The 14,293-nt window shown below is 42.7% G+C and overlaps 1 protein-coding gene across 1 annotated transcript in view; it reads right to left on the bottom strand.

Annotated features, from left to right (window-relative positions):
• Positions 1 to 14,293, bottom strand: part of sntb1 (syntrophin, basic 1) — an 83,216-nt gene that overhangs the window by 10,512 nt on the left and 58,411 nt on the right. Inside the window, exons 5-6 of the mRNA XM_083643739.1 lie at positions 10,372 to 10,508; positions 9,413 to 9,609 (exon numbers count right to left, since the gene is read on the bottom strand). Of these exons, the coding sequence (XP_083499865.1) occupies positions 9,413 to 9,609; positions 10,372 to 10,508 (334 nt within the window). The remainder of the gene's footprint in view (positions 1 to 9,412; positions 9,610 to 10,371; positions 10,509 to 14,293) is intronic.

Genomic DNA, 14,293 nt, shown 5'->3' with positions numbered 1-14,293 from the left:
TGAGCTCTGTTGTCAGTCAAACAACCCTGCTAATCGCTATATACATATCTGAGTCCCTTCCTCGTTTGCCTCTTTATCTGCAGGCGATTATGAAACCAAGGTTGTACCAAACCAAATGTGTACACAGTAACACACAGTAACACACACCGGCCCTCCTAGGTCAAATAGAATTCGCAAATATTTCTTGGAGTTTATTTTACCCTGCCAGATGGGTGGGGTTTACCGCATGAGAACATAAGGTAAACCTGTAGTCATAGAAGACCATACTAAATTGATTTGGCATGAAATTCGAAGAACATGATCTTCTCACTAACTGTGCATGTGTATACGTCTCAGTGGCGGAGGCCGGAGGAAGTTGAATGCAGTAGAATTTGAACCGTATCTGAAAGCTTTCTCAGGAGTCTGTTGTTATTGAGAACTGGAACTCTGAAGGCGACCAAAGGTTCTGTAACAGTAGTATTGTGTTTTTGTATTTGTGTTCTAGTGTTTTGTTTACCAGGAGCAGCATATTCTCCACCTGTCTCTCCTTATCAAACATGAAACACACTTAAACAGCAGGGGTTTGTTGAAGGCAGCTTGCAAAAAAAGAAGCAATGGTGACAGAAAATCAGAAACCATTAGAAACATGTCCCCTATTGCCTCACACACACACAGCGAATATATAATATCCCTGAAATCCCCCCCAAAAAGAAAAAAAACATTCATGATGATGAATGATGTCGAACATTCTCATGATGTAAAACTTATCTGAAAGGATAAACGTCTCCCTAACGACGTAACAGTTGCAAATGGGACAGTGACTCAAAGGTTTCTGTGTTGAAGTAGATGCCAAACTCTACTGTTCTACCTGAGAGCCTTGATCTTTGGGGCAAGCAGGATTTCCCACCACCAGACACACGCGCACGCACGCACGCACGCACACACACGCACACGCACACACACACACACACACACACACACACAGAAAGGGGCTTTTCAAGTCAACAAAAGCACTTCCAGCAGGACAGTGAGTGGAAAGACAGAGCGAGGGAGATGTAGAAAGAACGATAACAGAGAATGAAAGAGGAGGGAGATGGACAGACACTCGGTTACCATAACGACCAGCGGAAATGCTTAGAGGTTATTAAGGGACAGAACCGGTCATGTTTACTTGTGAATGACATTAGGGGCAGGGGGAAGTGCATCCCACAGCACTCCATCTGTGAAGCAGGCAATGACTGAATGCTGGTAAGTCCTCCCTCCGACTAGCAATGATGCTAAGTTAGCATCGGCTTTTCGCTGTGGAAAAAAAGGCACAGTATGGAAGTAGTCCTTCCATACTGTTCACCTGGCGTAATCCAAGTCTCCACAAGCCCTGAGATGTCAAGTTTTCATGAAAAGACATCATTTACACCCTGTTTTTAGCTGAAATATAGCCATGTGCAGCTGGAAGCTCACTTCTATTTGTTCTTCCTATTGTTCGAGCACCTGGCTCCAGTGCAGATCTCAACTAAAAGCAGGGTGTAAATGACATCTTTTCAAGTCAACTTGGCATCTCAGCGCTTATGGAGACTTGGATTATGCCAGGTGAGCAGTATGGAAGAATTTTATGTATTCTTTCTATTTGTTACATTTTTGCTCATGGCCCCCTTCACACTCAGCAGACCGTTCTACTTGCCTGCCTTGTCTCAATGTCCCCAAACTGGGAGTGCACCAGCTGCATTCTACTGCATGTAGTACATTGACTGTATGCAAGTACCTCATACAACCCCACATCAAACAATCCGAACTATCCCTTTAAGGCGAGTCAAGTATTACGCTACTCTATATTCTGGTGTCACAATAGGTTAATAGTTAGGTTAATTTTCCACAACCATTGGGGTTAAATTGTTTTTTAAATGGCTGTGAAAGGGCAACCCTCAAGTGCTGAAAGTCATTAGAGTATCTGTTCATTAAGCAGACTGGCAAAATAAAGGCAATGCCCATTCGACCTCTAAATCCACTTAACAAAATGTGCACCTGTCACCTTGGATAGCAAGAACATGTGTACAGTCTGTGTGTGTGTGACGTGTGTGTGTGTGTGTGTGTGTGTGTGTGTGTGTGTGAGTGAGTGTGTGTGAGTGTGTGTGTGTGTGTGTGTGTGTGTGTGTGTGTGTGTGTGTGTGTGTGTGTGTGTGTGTGTGTGTGTGTGTGTGTGTGTGTGTGTGTGTGTGTGTGTGTTTGTCGCTGCACATCCTGATTTTGCCAAGTTAGAGCATCCCACGGTCAACAAGGGCAGTGCCTCAAAACTCCTCAACCAATCCCAAACTGTGTTACTTGCTCACTGGCATGCTTACTACCTGAATTGCTCATGTCTTTTCATACTGTAACTTCTATACTGTAGGGCAGGGTACTTGGAACCTGCTTGGAATGTTGCTTCACAATATGTTTTAATGTTGCAACTTACAAAGTTATGGAACTGGTCTGGGTATCTTAGCTTGCTTACAACTTAGATCAGTGTATTTAAAGTAAGATGAACCCAAAATTAGGTCATGGTAAAGTAACAATTCCGCTGGGAAAGGGAGCACACAACTAGAAAATAGGCAATACAAATTGTAGAAAATGAAACAATAAAAGCAGCAGTCAATAATAGCAGTAGTAAATAATTATGGTTTATGTAAACATATTAGTAGACTGTAAAAGTGTGGAATATTAACATTTATATTCTTCTCTCAATAAGAACAAATAATTGTAATATATAGATTAGCAATAGAAAAAACACAATAGTGAAAAGTAACAGTGTTGCTGCTGCCAAGGCTAGATTGCTGGAGGGAAATTGCAGATGGTATAAATAAATAGACTTATCTCTGCCTGTCATTAAGGCACAGTGGGAATATTCATTGATACAGTATTTATAAGTTTTCCTATTTGGCCTCATGTTCAGTGCAGCGGTGATGGAATATGGGTGCACTATTGCACAAATCACTCTTGGGAATCCAATTAATGAATTTCATCGCATTTAATATGCAGCAGTACATTTTCATTCATTATTGATCACTAATATATAGTCTCCTAGTGGTATTGATAGAATCCCTCTTTCACAGCCAGAGTGGGTAAATGGTTTGGAAAAAATATATCAAATCAAATAAATCATTGTGGAAAACACCGTTGCGAAGCCTGTGAACAGCCCTTCTTACAACAGTGCTTTTTATGGATTTGTTTAATTCATTTGAATGCAATGTTTTCATTCAGTTACCTGTGATCCTCTGGGAGTGGTGATGCCATTTTTCTAGAGAGTTGATGGCTTTTTCTAAGATTGGATCCGATAGCCTCAACATAACCTATTAGCTGTGCAGCCTGTTACCATGGTGATTAACCCTGCTATAAAGTGAGCCACATGGCGTGAGAAAAAGTCAAAGTTAAGCCCAAAGTTAGCTCGCTAACCTTGGTCGCTAATCTTGCTTTGTGAAACAAGAAAAGGCCCCCAGGAGCAAAAGAAGTAGGAATTCTCAGTTAACCAGATACATCTGATCATAAAATAGCATCTCAAATAGCGTCTCTCTCTCTCTCTCTCTCTCTCTCTCTCTCTCTCTCTCTCTCTCTCTCTCTCCCTCTCTCTCTCTCAGGAATTTTTACTTATATGTTTGTAGTGTCAAACTGCAAACATTCTGGTATGACCATTTAATTCTTATCAAATTATTCTGAGACTCTACTTTACTTTATGACCTATAACAACTTTTAGGAGGGAGTTTAAGCACCGTCACCTTGGACATAGTGACAACAATCAAGAAATCTAATTTCTGAGCCAAATAAATGACTTTCCCCTCTAAAATCTCTCTGAGAATGGCCCGCTGCCTGGTGAATGATTGAGGGTTAATCTATCTTTGGAGCAAATCTGTATCACAAGCCTTAGTGAATAAACCATTATAATGATTTATCTGAATATGTCAGGGATGAAAAGCTGTCAAGGTCAATGGAATGGCTCCTTAAGTGACCACTGGTGAAAAATGGCTGAATGCACTTTGTATGCATTATCAAACTCCTTTTCATGGAAGTGTGATTTACTTTTCGATTTCCATAGCAACAGATGAAACCAAGGACTCAATCTGTCTCACAAAAGTCATGGGATTTAATTTCAAATAGAAATGCAAAAGGTGAACAATTACAGTAAATAGTCACATTCTCATTTGATCTAATCTGTTCATTTAGCCTGTGACATCGACCTGTACCATAAGTCAGTGTCACACACTTCATCTGTTGATGCCACTGCTACATTTAAGCAGTGGTCTGTATTGAACAACATATTCAAGTCTAGACGCCATTTTCTCACGGCATTATAAACTGGGGTGTCCCTTTAACATTGGCATTTCCCTGCTAACTAGCATGCCATAATGAATTTGATTGGATAACTAGCATGACATAATGAATTTGATTGGCTAACTAGCGTGACATAATGAATTTGATTGGCTAACTAGCATTACATAATGAATTTGATTGAGTCTTGAGTTTAAGTTGAGCTCTGTAGAGGTGAGCGAAGCCTTGCCATGCTAATCAGTTTTCAGTTTCAGTTTAGTTATGTTTATAGCTCATTATCACACAAGCATGACTCACAGGGCTTTAGACTGTGGGAGGAAACCGGCGCACCTGGAGGAAACCTACACAAACACGGGGAGAACAATCAAACTCCACACAGAAAGCTCCAGGGTGGAGATTCGAACCCATGACCTTCTTGCTGTGAGGCGACAGTGCTGACCACTGAGCCACCGTGGCGCCCAGCATATATCAGCGTAATCTACTTCTGCATACGCAGACAGGCAGACGCGATGTGGAGGGTTTCAACAAGGCAACACACTTTGCAGTATGCAGTGTGAAACACTTAGGACTGGTATTGTAAAAAAAAAAGACAATACCAGTATTAATACCAGTACCCTTAGTTATGCCAATATCAATAGAGTAGCCTACTTCATTCAATACCTTTTGCCCCCCTACTTCATTGATTCCTTTTCTAATTCATTCATTCAACTCTCAATTCAATTCAATGTGACAACTGTCACATACACTGAGCTCGATTTCACCACCACACACTGTATGGGTTGTAGCAGAGCAATTTAGAGAGAGAGTGGCATCAGCGGAGGACCAAAATGCATGACTCATTAGCCAATGAACAGCCAGGAAGGGGTCTCGCGCTACGTTTGAATGCTAAAATAAAGCTGATCATGTACAATTTGATTCTAAAAAAAGAAAACCCTTTCAAAGTACAACACAAACTGTCCATTTTGTTGTTTCACTTGACAGTGCTGCTTAATCCAGGACCTTACTTCCTGGAACTCTTGAGAGTAAAAAACTGGTCCATTGGAGTGAATGGAGATGTCGCGACTCTTCTATATACATGGCTGTGGCTTGTAGCTGCTGCGGTAGTGGGCCAATCACACGTTGCATTAAATTGAACGCTTGCGGTGATTGGCTATGAACAAAACTATACAAATCGTGAATTTGGCTGTTTACAAAAATGATTGAATGCAGGTACAGTACCGTTTGACTGGAGACGTTTCGATTATTTCGAACAGTACTGACAACATGTGTGCATTTTGTTGACATGCTGTATCATCTGCTGTTACACAAGCAAGTTACTGAGGATAGGACAAGCCTACCTGTTTCATATATGGATCTGAACTGAAACTTAATTGGCACGATGCTGTTGTTGGGAGAGGGCAGACCCAGGGGAAAAGGGAGAGTGGAGTTCCCAGAACATTTTGTGCTGTGGAGAGGGACTGAGGCAAAGGGGGGGGATGCTGCGAGGGACATGCTGTCAGAATTCCCAGGACAGCTAATGCCAAAGACACACACACGCGCACACACACACACACACACACACACACACACACACACACACACACACACACACACACACACACACACACACACACACACACACACACACACACACACACACACAAATAATGGCATTCCATTCTATAAATAGCTAGAGCTTTGTCCATGTCTTCCATATGGCTGTCAAGTAGTATCACAGCCCTCCATCTAACCATGTGTGAGTGTGTGTGTGAGTGAGTGAGTGAGTGAGTGAGTGAGTGAGTGAGTGAGTGTGTGTGTGTGTGTGTGTGTGTGTGTGTGAGAGAGTGAGTGAGTGTGAGTGTGTGTGTGTGTGTGTGTGTGTGTGTTTGTTTGTTTGTGTGTGTGTGTGTGTGTGTGTGTGTGTGTGTGTGTGTGTGTGTGTGTCTGTGTGTGTGTGTGTGTGTGTGTGTGTGTGTGTGTGTGTGTGTGTGTGTGTGTGTGTGTGTGTGTGTGTGTGTGTGTGTGTGTGTGTACATTCAGAAGGAACTATTTGGCTTGCAAGACCTCAGCTACATGCGCAGCCTTGCAGTCATTTAAAATTTGGGCATATGGTGCCTCAGTTATCAAGCAGTTTATGAATGGATTTGTTCGTAAATCCTTTGTATCCATGTTTACACTTAAAAAAATAGTAATCTGGATTTATCAGTTTCCGTAGAACTGAATCTGATTTGAATTCGTAAGTCCAAGCAAAATTTACACCTGGCTCAAATTATTACACAGCAGAAAGAAAGCCCCAAATGATCTGGACTCATATAGGGAGAAGGAGGTGAGAGACATTTTCCTACAGTCTGACCCACAAACTGACGAGAGGTCTCTTCTTGCTCGGTGAACAGTTTCAGACAGTGCTGGACATGATGTCACTGCCTGGCCCCATCTGGATCAGTGCCAAAGACCCACACCTCCCATGGCCCCGCTGTTTATTTGGTTGGCTGTGATGGGCTTTTTGGTGACATTTTGAATCAAAACACTTTCTCTGAAATGTTTGCGTGCTTCTCTGTGTGGATGTAACGCCGTTTTCTCTGTGATTTATACCTCCATTTCTGTGTTGCTGAAGTTCTTCTATTTCAAATTCTTTCATCTATTCTATTTCACACAACATTGGTGATCTGAGCAGTTCATTTCGCTTCACTGCAGGTGTGAGTACCGGATCTACTCGCCCTACCGGATGTGCTCGGCTCGGAGTCCGCGACTACAGATGAAGTTAAACTCTCACAACATTAATTTTCAAAAAGTAAGGCTCATGTTTATGAGAAATGGTCCTGTAACACTTGAATCATGATCAGTGAATGTTTGTATGATTCATATTTTTTATGTATTAATGTTCCCAAATGTCTGATAGCATCAGTAGCTTAGCTTGTGAGCTAATCTAAAACTGTGGGACATTTTGGGCATGTTAATCCCGGCGTACAGCCAATCACAATGTCTGCCCGAGCCGATCTTGTACTGTAGGCGAGCAGATCTTAAAGGAACAGCTCACCCTAAAATCCAAAATGCATATATTCCCTCTCACCTGTAGTGCTATTTATCCATCTACCGGTATATCGTTTTGTGTTAATTGCCTGAGTTTTGGAGATATCGGCCTGAGAGTTTCTGCCTTCTCTCCAATACAATGGAACTGGATGGCACTCGGCTTGTGGTGCTCAAACTGCCAAAGAAATACATTTGATAAACTCAACAGCAATGTCTCTTTCCAGCAATCATGACCCCGTTACTCAAGATAATCCACAGACCTTGTTATGAGCAGTTTCATGGAGGAACTATTTTCTTTTGACTGAACTACACCCGCTAGCTGCTAGCTAGTTCCTACATGAGACTGCAAAATAAAATTGTTCCTACATGAAACTGCTCACAACAAAGTCTGTGCATTATCTTGAGTAACTGGGTCATGATTTCTGGAAAGAGACAATGCTGTTGAGTTCTTCAAATGTATCTTTTTGGTGCTTCGAGCACTACAAGCCGAGTGCCATCCAGTTCCATTGTATTCAAGAGAAGGCAGACATCTCTGCAGCCGCTATCTCCAAAACTGACGCAACTATCCCAAAACGATATAGATGGATAAATAGCACTACAATAGCACTACAGGTGAGAGGAAAAACATATATTTTTGATTTTTGGGTGAGCTGTCCCTTTAAGGGCAGTTTAGGGCCCAGCGATTTATGGTCGTTGCGACCGACCATGATCACATTCCATCGTCGGTGAAAACGACAAGTCTTTATACTTGCAGCGACGGGCGATATGCCATCGTTCCGATGAACCATCATCAAGACTTCATCTAAATTCAACTTTGACCCCATCGTTGTCATGACAACCACCATTTTTTAACTGCACTTTCTGAAGCCAACTGCCATAAACACCACAGAAGAAGAAAAGGTTTCTGAGGCTACTTAAACTTTCCTGAACAAGCTAGTTAGCTAGCTAGTTGAATTAACAATGGAAGAAGGTCACATATTTGTCGAAAACTTAATAAACACAATGACACAGTTCCCGTGCCTTTGGGCTAAGGACCGAGCAGATTATAAAGATGCGGTTAAAAAGGCAAATGCCTGGAAAGCGGACATTCTCAACACAGACGGTAAGTAACAGCTAACACATTGTTAGCATGGATAATCATACAGCATGTTAGCAAGCAGATAGACAGTTTTGTAATGTTGCAATCAAAACGGTAACCTTGACTGGGTAGCTTCTCTGTCTGTCCATCCAGCATTAATCCATGTGAAAATATTACAACACATCCTGCACCTTTGCGATGCGTTCTCCTATCACCTAGGTGTTTATACTTTTTACGAGCGACAGCGTCCAAAATCAGCGTTGAGGGATACTGGAACGGACGTCACGTTCGTCGATGCCCGTCGGGCTATGATAAATCGCTGGACTCTAAACTGCCCTTTACACCCACACCGGCCCTTGTGTCTGTAAGCTATATATTTGTACGTGAACCTGTCTGTGTGTTTGTGCTTGCTTCAATACGTCAGTGTCCATTTAATGGTGTTTGCGTTAGGGCTGCAACTAACGATTATTTTCACTATCAGTTAAGTTGTCTATTATTTTCACGATTAAGATCTGTCTGCATCGTTAACCCTTTCAGCAAAGATACTTTATAGACTATCCGTCAGGTTGTAGGAGGTTGTTTCAAATGTGCCTTACATTTTAGGATGCTTTTCTAGAGGACGCCTTAGTGGTTTAATCGATTAGTTATTTGGTCTATAGAAAATGGTGAAAAATGTCGATCACTGTTCCCACAGCCCAAGATGATTTCCTCAAATGTCTTGTTTTGTCCTGACCAACAGTCCACAACCCAAAGATAATCAGTTTACTGTCACAGAAGACTAAAGAAACCAGAAAATATTCACATTTAAGAAGCTGGAATCATAGAGTTTGGACACTTTTCCTTAAAAAATGACTCAAAACTATAAATCGATTATCAAAATAGTTGCAGATTAATTTAATAGTTGACAACTACGGTAATTGATCAATCGACAAATCGTTGCAGCTCTAGTTTGTGTCTGTGGAGTGCATGAATGTGTGTGTGTGTGTGTGTGTGTGTGTGTGTGTGTGTGCGTGTGTGTGTGTGTGTGTGTGAGAGAGATGTATCAGTACTCACTAGTAGTAACTTCTTTAATCATCTCAGCGGAGGCGTGACAGCCATTGACTATGTGCCTGGTCCACAGGGACAGGTCCTTGGTGGTCTCAGCCCGGAACAGGTGGGCCTCGATGCCGAGCCGCGTGCCGGTCCGGGTGGCAAAGGACAGCTCTGTGCCGGAGTGGGGCGACCCCCGCTCAGGGCCAGAATGGACCAGTCTGTACGGACACATACACACATCAAGTCATATACAGTACAAGCGGCTAACTTGTAGCTCCATTTGTGAAGCCAATAACTAGTGATTCTGCTATAGTAGCCAAGAAGTAACTTAAACCTGCATTCTTTGGAATGGCCTGGAGGGGCCGACCCCACTGGCTGCAAAAAGAAGTCCAGTTACATGGAAGTGAATGGAAAAATGGCCGTACTTCTCACTTGATTCATGGCCGGAGTAAATAATGAGTTTATGTTCTCAATCGCCAGTTTCAAGTCTTCTTCAATACAGCATGATGTTAATTTTGTAAATTATGGTCCCATTTCGAGTAAAATAGAAGATAAAAAAGATGGTTTTGGGGTGTGATTGACAGGTCGCCTGTCCAGTGATTGCACAGCTCACCGATCACGGACCAATAGCAGGCCACACTGCGACTCTCGAGACACCTCAAGGCTTCAAAACAGGAGTCCAAAAACCACTAGTTGGCTACGTCCATATATTGTTACGGTCTATGGTCATATACTGTAGAACAGTGCAGTGCTGCTGCAATAACTGAGATTTCAATACCACTTTGATATTATTACTGTAGTATGGGATGGTATAACATTTTTATAAGTCAAAACTCATGACAATACTAGTGGCCAGCAAACAATGTGTGTGTGTGTGCGTGCATGTGTGTGTGTATATATGTATGTGTGTGTGTATGTATGTATGTATGTATGTATGTATGTATGTATGTATGTGTGTGTATGTATGTCAGTAGACCTACCGTGTAGCTAGCAGTGGGTAAGTGTGTGTGGGGCTATGCCAGGCTTCCTTGCCTCTCGGTAGACCGTCGTACAACAGCAGGTCTTTCTCTGTCAGCACCACCAACACCGGCCTCCAACACTGCTTCTCGCTCTCTGTCTGCGAGCACACAGCATGGACACAGATACAGCTAAGCTAATGACACAACGTTAGCTGAACAGTATTTTCAAAGGAACGTCTGCCTCACTGCGCTCTCATTAGCCTTTTTCACCTGAGCCATTTTGTGTCTAAAAGGCAGAAAGTAACACAGGTGCAAGCAAAACATTAATGAGAGCCCCGGCATTGGAACACCTAAATGGAATGGATGTTGGATACCCTCGTTACTCTGTCTCTCTCCATCTCTCACTCTGTCTCTTGCTTTGTATCTCACTGTCTCTCACTCTGTCTCTCTCTATATATCTCACTCTCTCACTCTGTCTCTGGCTGTATCTATCTCTCTCTCTCTCTCTCTGAATCTCACTCTGTCTCTCTCTCTGTATCTCACTCCGTCTCACTCTGTCTCTCACTCTCTCTCTCGCTGTCTCTCTCTGTCTCTCACTCGGTCTCTCTCTGTCTCTCTCTCTGTATCTCACTCTGTCTCTCTCTCTTGTCACTCTGTCTCTCTCTCTGTCTCTCACTCTAGCTCTCACTCCAATTTGTGCCAAAACAATATTGAAGAAACAAACTATTCTGGCCTGGTATAGAGCTGTTCTCAGTAAAAGCACCTTGGTCCTCCAGCGGGAAATTTGCAAAAAAGAGAAGAAAAAAGTGGCTGGTGAGCAGGTAAGGTGTTGTTTCTACACTTAATTTGAGCAGGTAAAGTGTTGTTTCTACACTTTGAGCAGGTAAAGTGTTTTTCTATACTTAATTTGAGCAGGTAAAGTGTTTTTCTACACTTAATTTGAACAGGTAAAGTGTTTTCCTACACTTAATTTGAGCAGGTAAAGTGTTGTTTCTACACTTAATTTGAGCAGGTAAAGTGTTGTTTCTACACTTAATTTGAGCAGGTATCGTGTTGTTTCTACACTTAATTTGAGCAGGTAACGTGTTGTTTCTACACTTTATTTGAGCAGGTAAAGTGTTGTTTCTACACTTAATTTGAGCAGGTATCGTGTTGTTTCTACACTTTATTTGAGCAGGTAAAGTGTTGTTTCTACACTTAATTTGAGCAGGTAAAGTGTTGTTTCTACACTTAATTTGAGCAGGTATCGTGTTGTTTCTACACTTTATTTGAGCAGGTAAAGTGTTGTTTCTACACTTAATTTGAGCAGGTAAAGTGTTGTTTCTACACTTAATTTGAGCAGGTATCGTGTTGTTTCTACACTTTATTTGAGCAGGTAAAGTGTTGTTTCTACACTTAATTTGAGCAGGTAAAGTGTTGTTTCTACACTTAATTTGAGCAGGTAAAGCGTTGTTTCTACACTTAATTTGAGCAGGTAAAGTGTTGTTTCTACACTTAATTTGAGCAGGTAACGTGTTGTTTCTACACTTAATTTGAGCAGGTAAAGTGTTGTTTCTACACTTAATTTGAGCAGGTAAAGTGTTGTTTCTACACTTAATTTGAGCAGGTAACGTGTTGTTTCTACACTTTATTTGAGCAGGTAAAGTGTTGTTTCTACACTTAATTTGAGCAGGTATCGTGTTGTTTCTACACTTTATTTGAGCAGGTAAAGTGTTGTTTCTACACTTAATTTGAGCAGGTAAAGTGTTGTTTCTACACTTAATTTGAGCAGGTAAAGCGTTGTTTCTACACTTAATTTGAGCAGGTAAAGTGTTGTTTCTACACTTAATTTGAGCAGGTAACGTGTTGTTTCTACACTTAATTTGAGCAGGTAAAGTGTTGTTTCTACACTTAATTTGAGCAGGTAAAGTGTTGTTTCTACACTTTGAGCAGGTAAGGTGTTGTTTCTACACTTAATTTGAGCAGGTAAAGTGTTGTTTCTACACTTAATTTGAGCAGGTAAAGTGTTGTTTCTACACTTAATTTGAGCAGGTAAAGTGTTGTTTCTACACTTTGAGCAGGTATCGTGTTGTTTCTACACTTAATTTTATGGATGGGTTAAATGCAGAGGACACTTTTCACCGGCCACCGTCAGCATGAGTGTGTTGTGGCCGCATGCATGTATTGTGGTGTTTGTGTGACAATAAAAGACGGGCTTGTCCGTTACGAGAGTTTTTTAATTTGAGCAGGTAACGTGTTGTTTCTACACTTAATTTGAGCAGGTAAAGTGTTGTTTCTACACTTAATTTGAGCAGGTAAAGTGTTTTGCTACACTTAATTTGAGCAGGTAAAGTGTTTTTCTACACTTAATTTGAGCAGGTAAAGTGTTGTTACTACACTTAATTTGAGCAGGTAAAGGGCCCTATCGTCGTACGGCGCTATGGTTTGCTCTGCGTTTGCGCGCCTCTTATTGCTATCTTCCCAGCGTCTTAAGCTATCGTCTGCCTTCACCATCCAGTTTTGCGCTGGGATGATGCAGGTGTAGGCGTGGCCCAGGCATGTCCGTGGGCCTCTAGCCTATCACCTGTCTCGCGCAAGTGTCATTTAGCGCTCTGGCAAGATACCGTCTGTATGTTCCGAGCGCAAAGAGAGGTCTGGGCGTTGCCCCTTCCAAAATAGGCGTTCCAGCGCAATGTGTTAGAAAACATTGCCTTGGGTGCTCTCAATTTTAAAGCCAGAAAGTAGCTGGTCTTAGCGCAAACGCAGACGTACGCCTGAGCGCAGACAGTCTCCACATCTCCGTGCAGTGCAGGAAATCCTTGCTTGGATCCATTTACTCACGGCATGGATGTCACTCTTCAGTCACGCCTGCACACACTCTTCTCTCCTCGGAATGCCACGTTGATTTTCAACTATAGCCTACGTTGCAGAAAAAACACACCTTGATTTAAAAATGAGAATTAGTTTGTCATGGTTTTATTAGGCTACATAATTCCTAGTCTCGCTAGCCAGCCTCTCTTCCCTTCCGTCAGAGAGTCTGGCGCCATGGAAACAGGCAACAGGGATAAGCCCTCCCCTGCTCTAAAGCTGCTCTCCCATTCGAGCGGCTGTTTCGGTGGCAGCAGGATATCCGCTCCCCCGCTTGCAAGCTCTGTCACGCTCTGTCATTGGCTCCGACCATGCCAATCAGAGCGGCTTCAGCTCCCATGTGTGTCGCTGTAATGCTCCCGGCCACCGAATGTGAAAACAACGATGCTAACTAGCTAGCATAGAAAGCTAATGGCAGAAACCTACAGGCCAACTCGTTGCTACACGCTGAAAATGGCAAGTTTTGAAGAAAATTTGGATTGTGCAATAAAGAAGGCCTGCTTGGCACAAGTTCCACCCCGAAAATATTTTCCAAGGGCACTAACGCTAAGCACCGCCCAAGACGAGGATGATTGGTTAACCCAAAGAGAGCATTTTTTTCGCAATCCCACAATGGAAACCTGCGGCGCCAGACTCTCTGACGGAAGGGAAGAGAGGCTGGCTAGCGAGACTACATAATTCCTGACCATACAGGTTTGTGGTGTGAGGTAATAATAGATTGCTTTTGAGAAAGTTGTGACGGTGTTGTGCCAAGCTGCCTCTCCCCACCCTGGCCGGGCCAAAACACCCAGGGCACCGACCCACATCCACCCCACCACCAAGCCTGCATACCCGTCCAGCTCCAACCTTCTCGGGGGAGACCCCCCTCCAGCACCCGGCGCACACAGACTCCCGCCCCGCCAGACCCTCGTTCCCCTAATCCAGGGGTGGCCAAACTACGGCCCGCGGGCCAACTGCGGCCCGCTGCCCGTTTTTAAGTGGCCTGCCATGAATTTAGAAAAAAAAAAAATGTAAAAAAAAGAAATCTTTTTTTTGCTAAAAACGTTTTTCAGTTTTTCTGTTTCAAAGTTTAAAATGGAAAACGAAAACGGAAACA

The sequence above is a fragment of the Poromitra crassiceps genome, assembly GCF_964638095.1.
Source record: "Poromitra crassiceps genome assembly, chromosome: 1".
Classification (NCBI taxonomy): domain Eukaryota; kingdom Metazoa; phylum Chordata; class Actinopteri; order Beryciformes; family Melamphaidae; genus Poromitra; species Poromitra crassiceps.
Note: the sequence above shows the minus strand (reverse complement) of the source record. Positions and strands in the feature narration are given on the sequence as shown.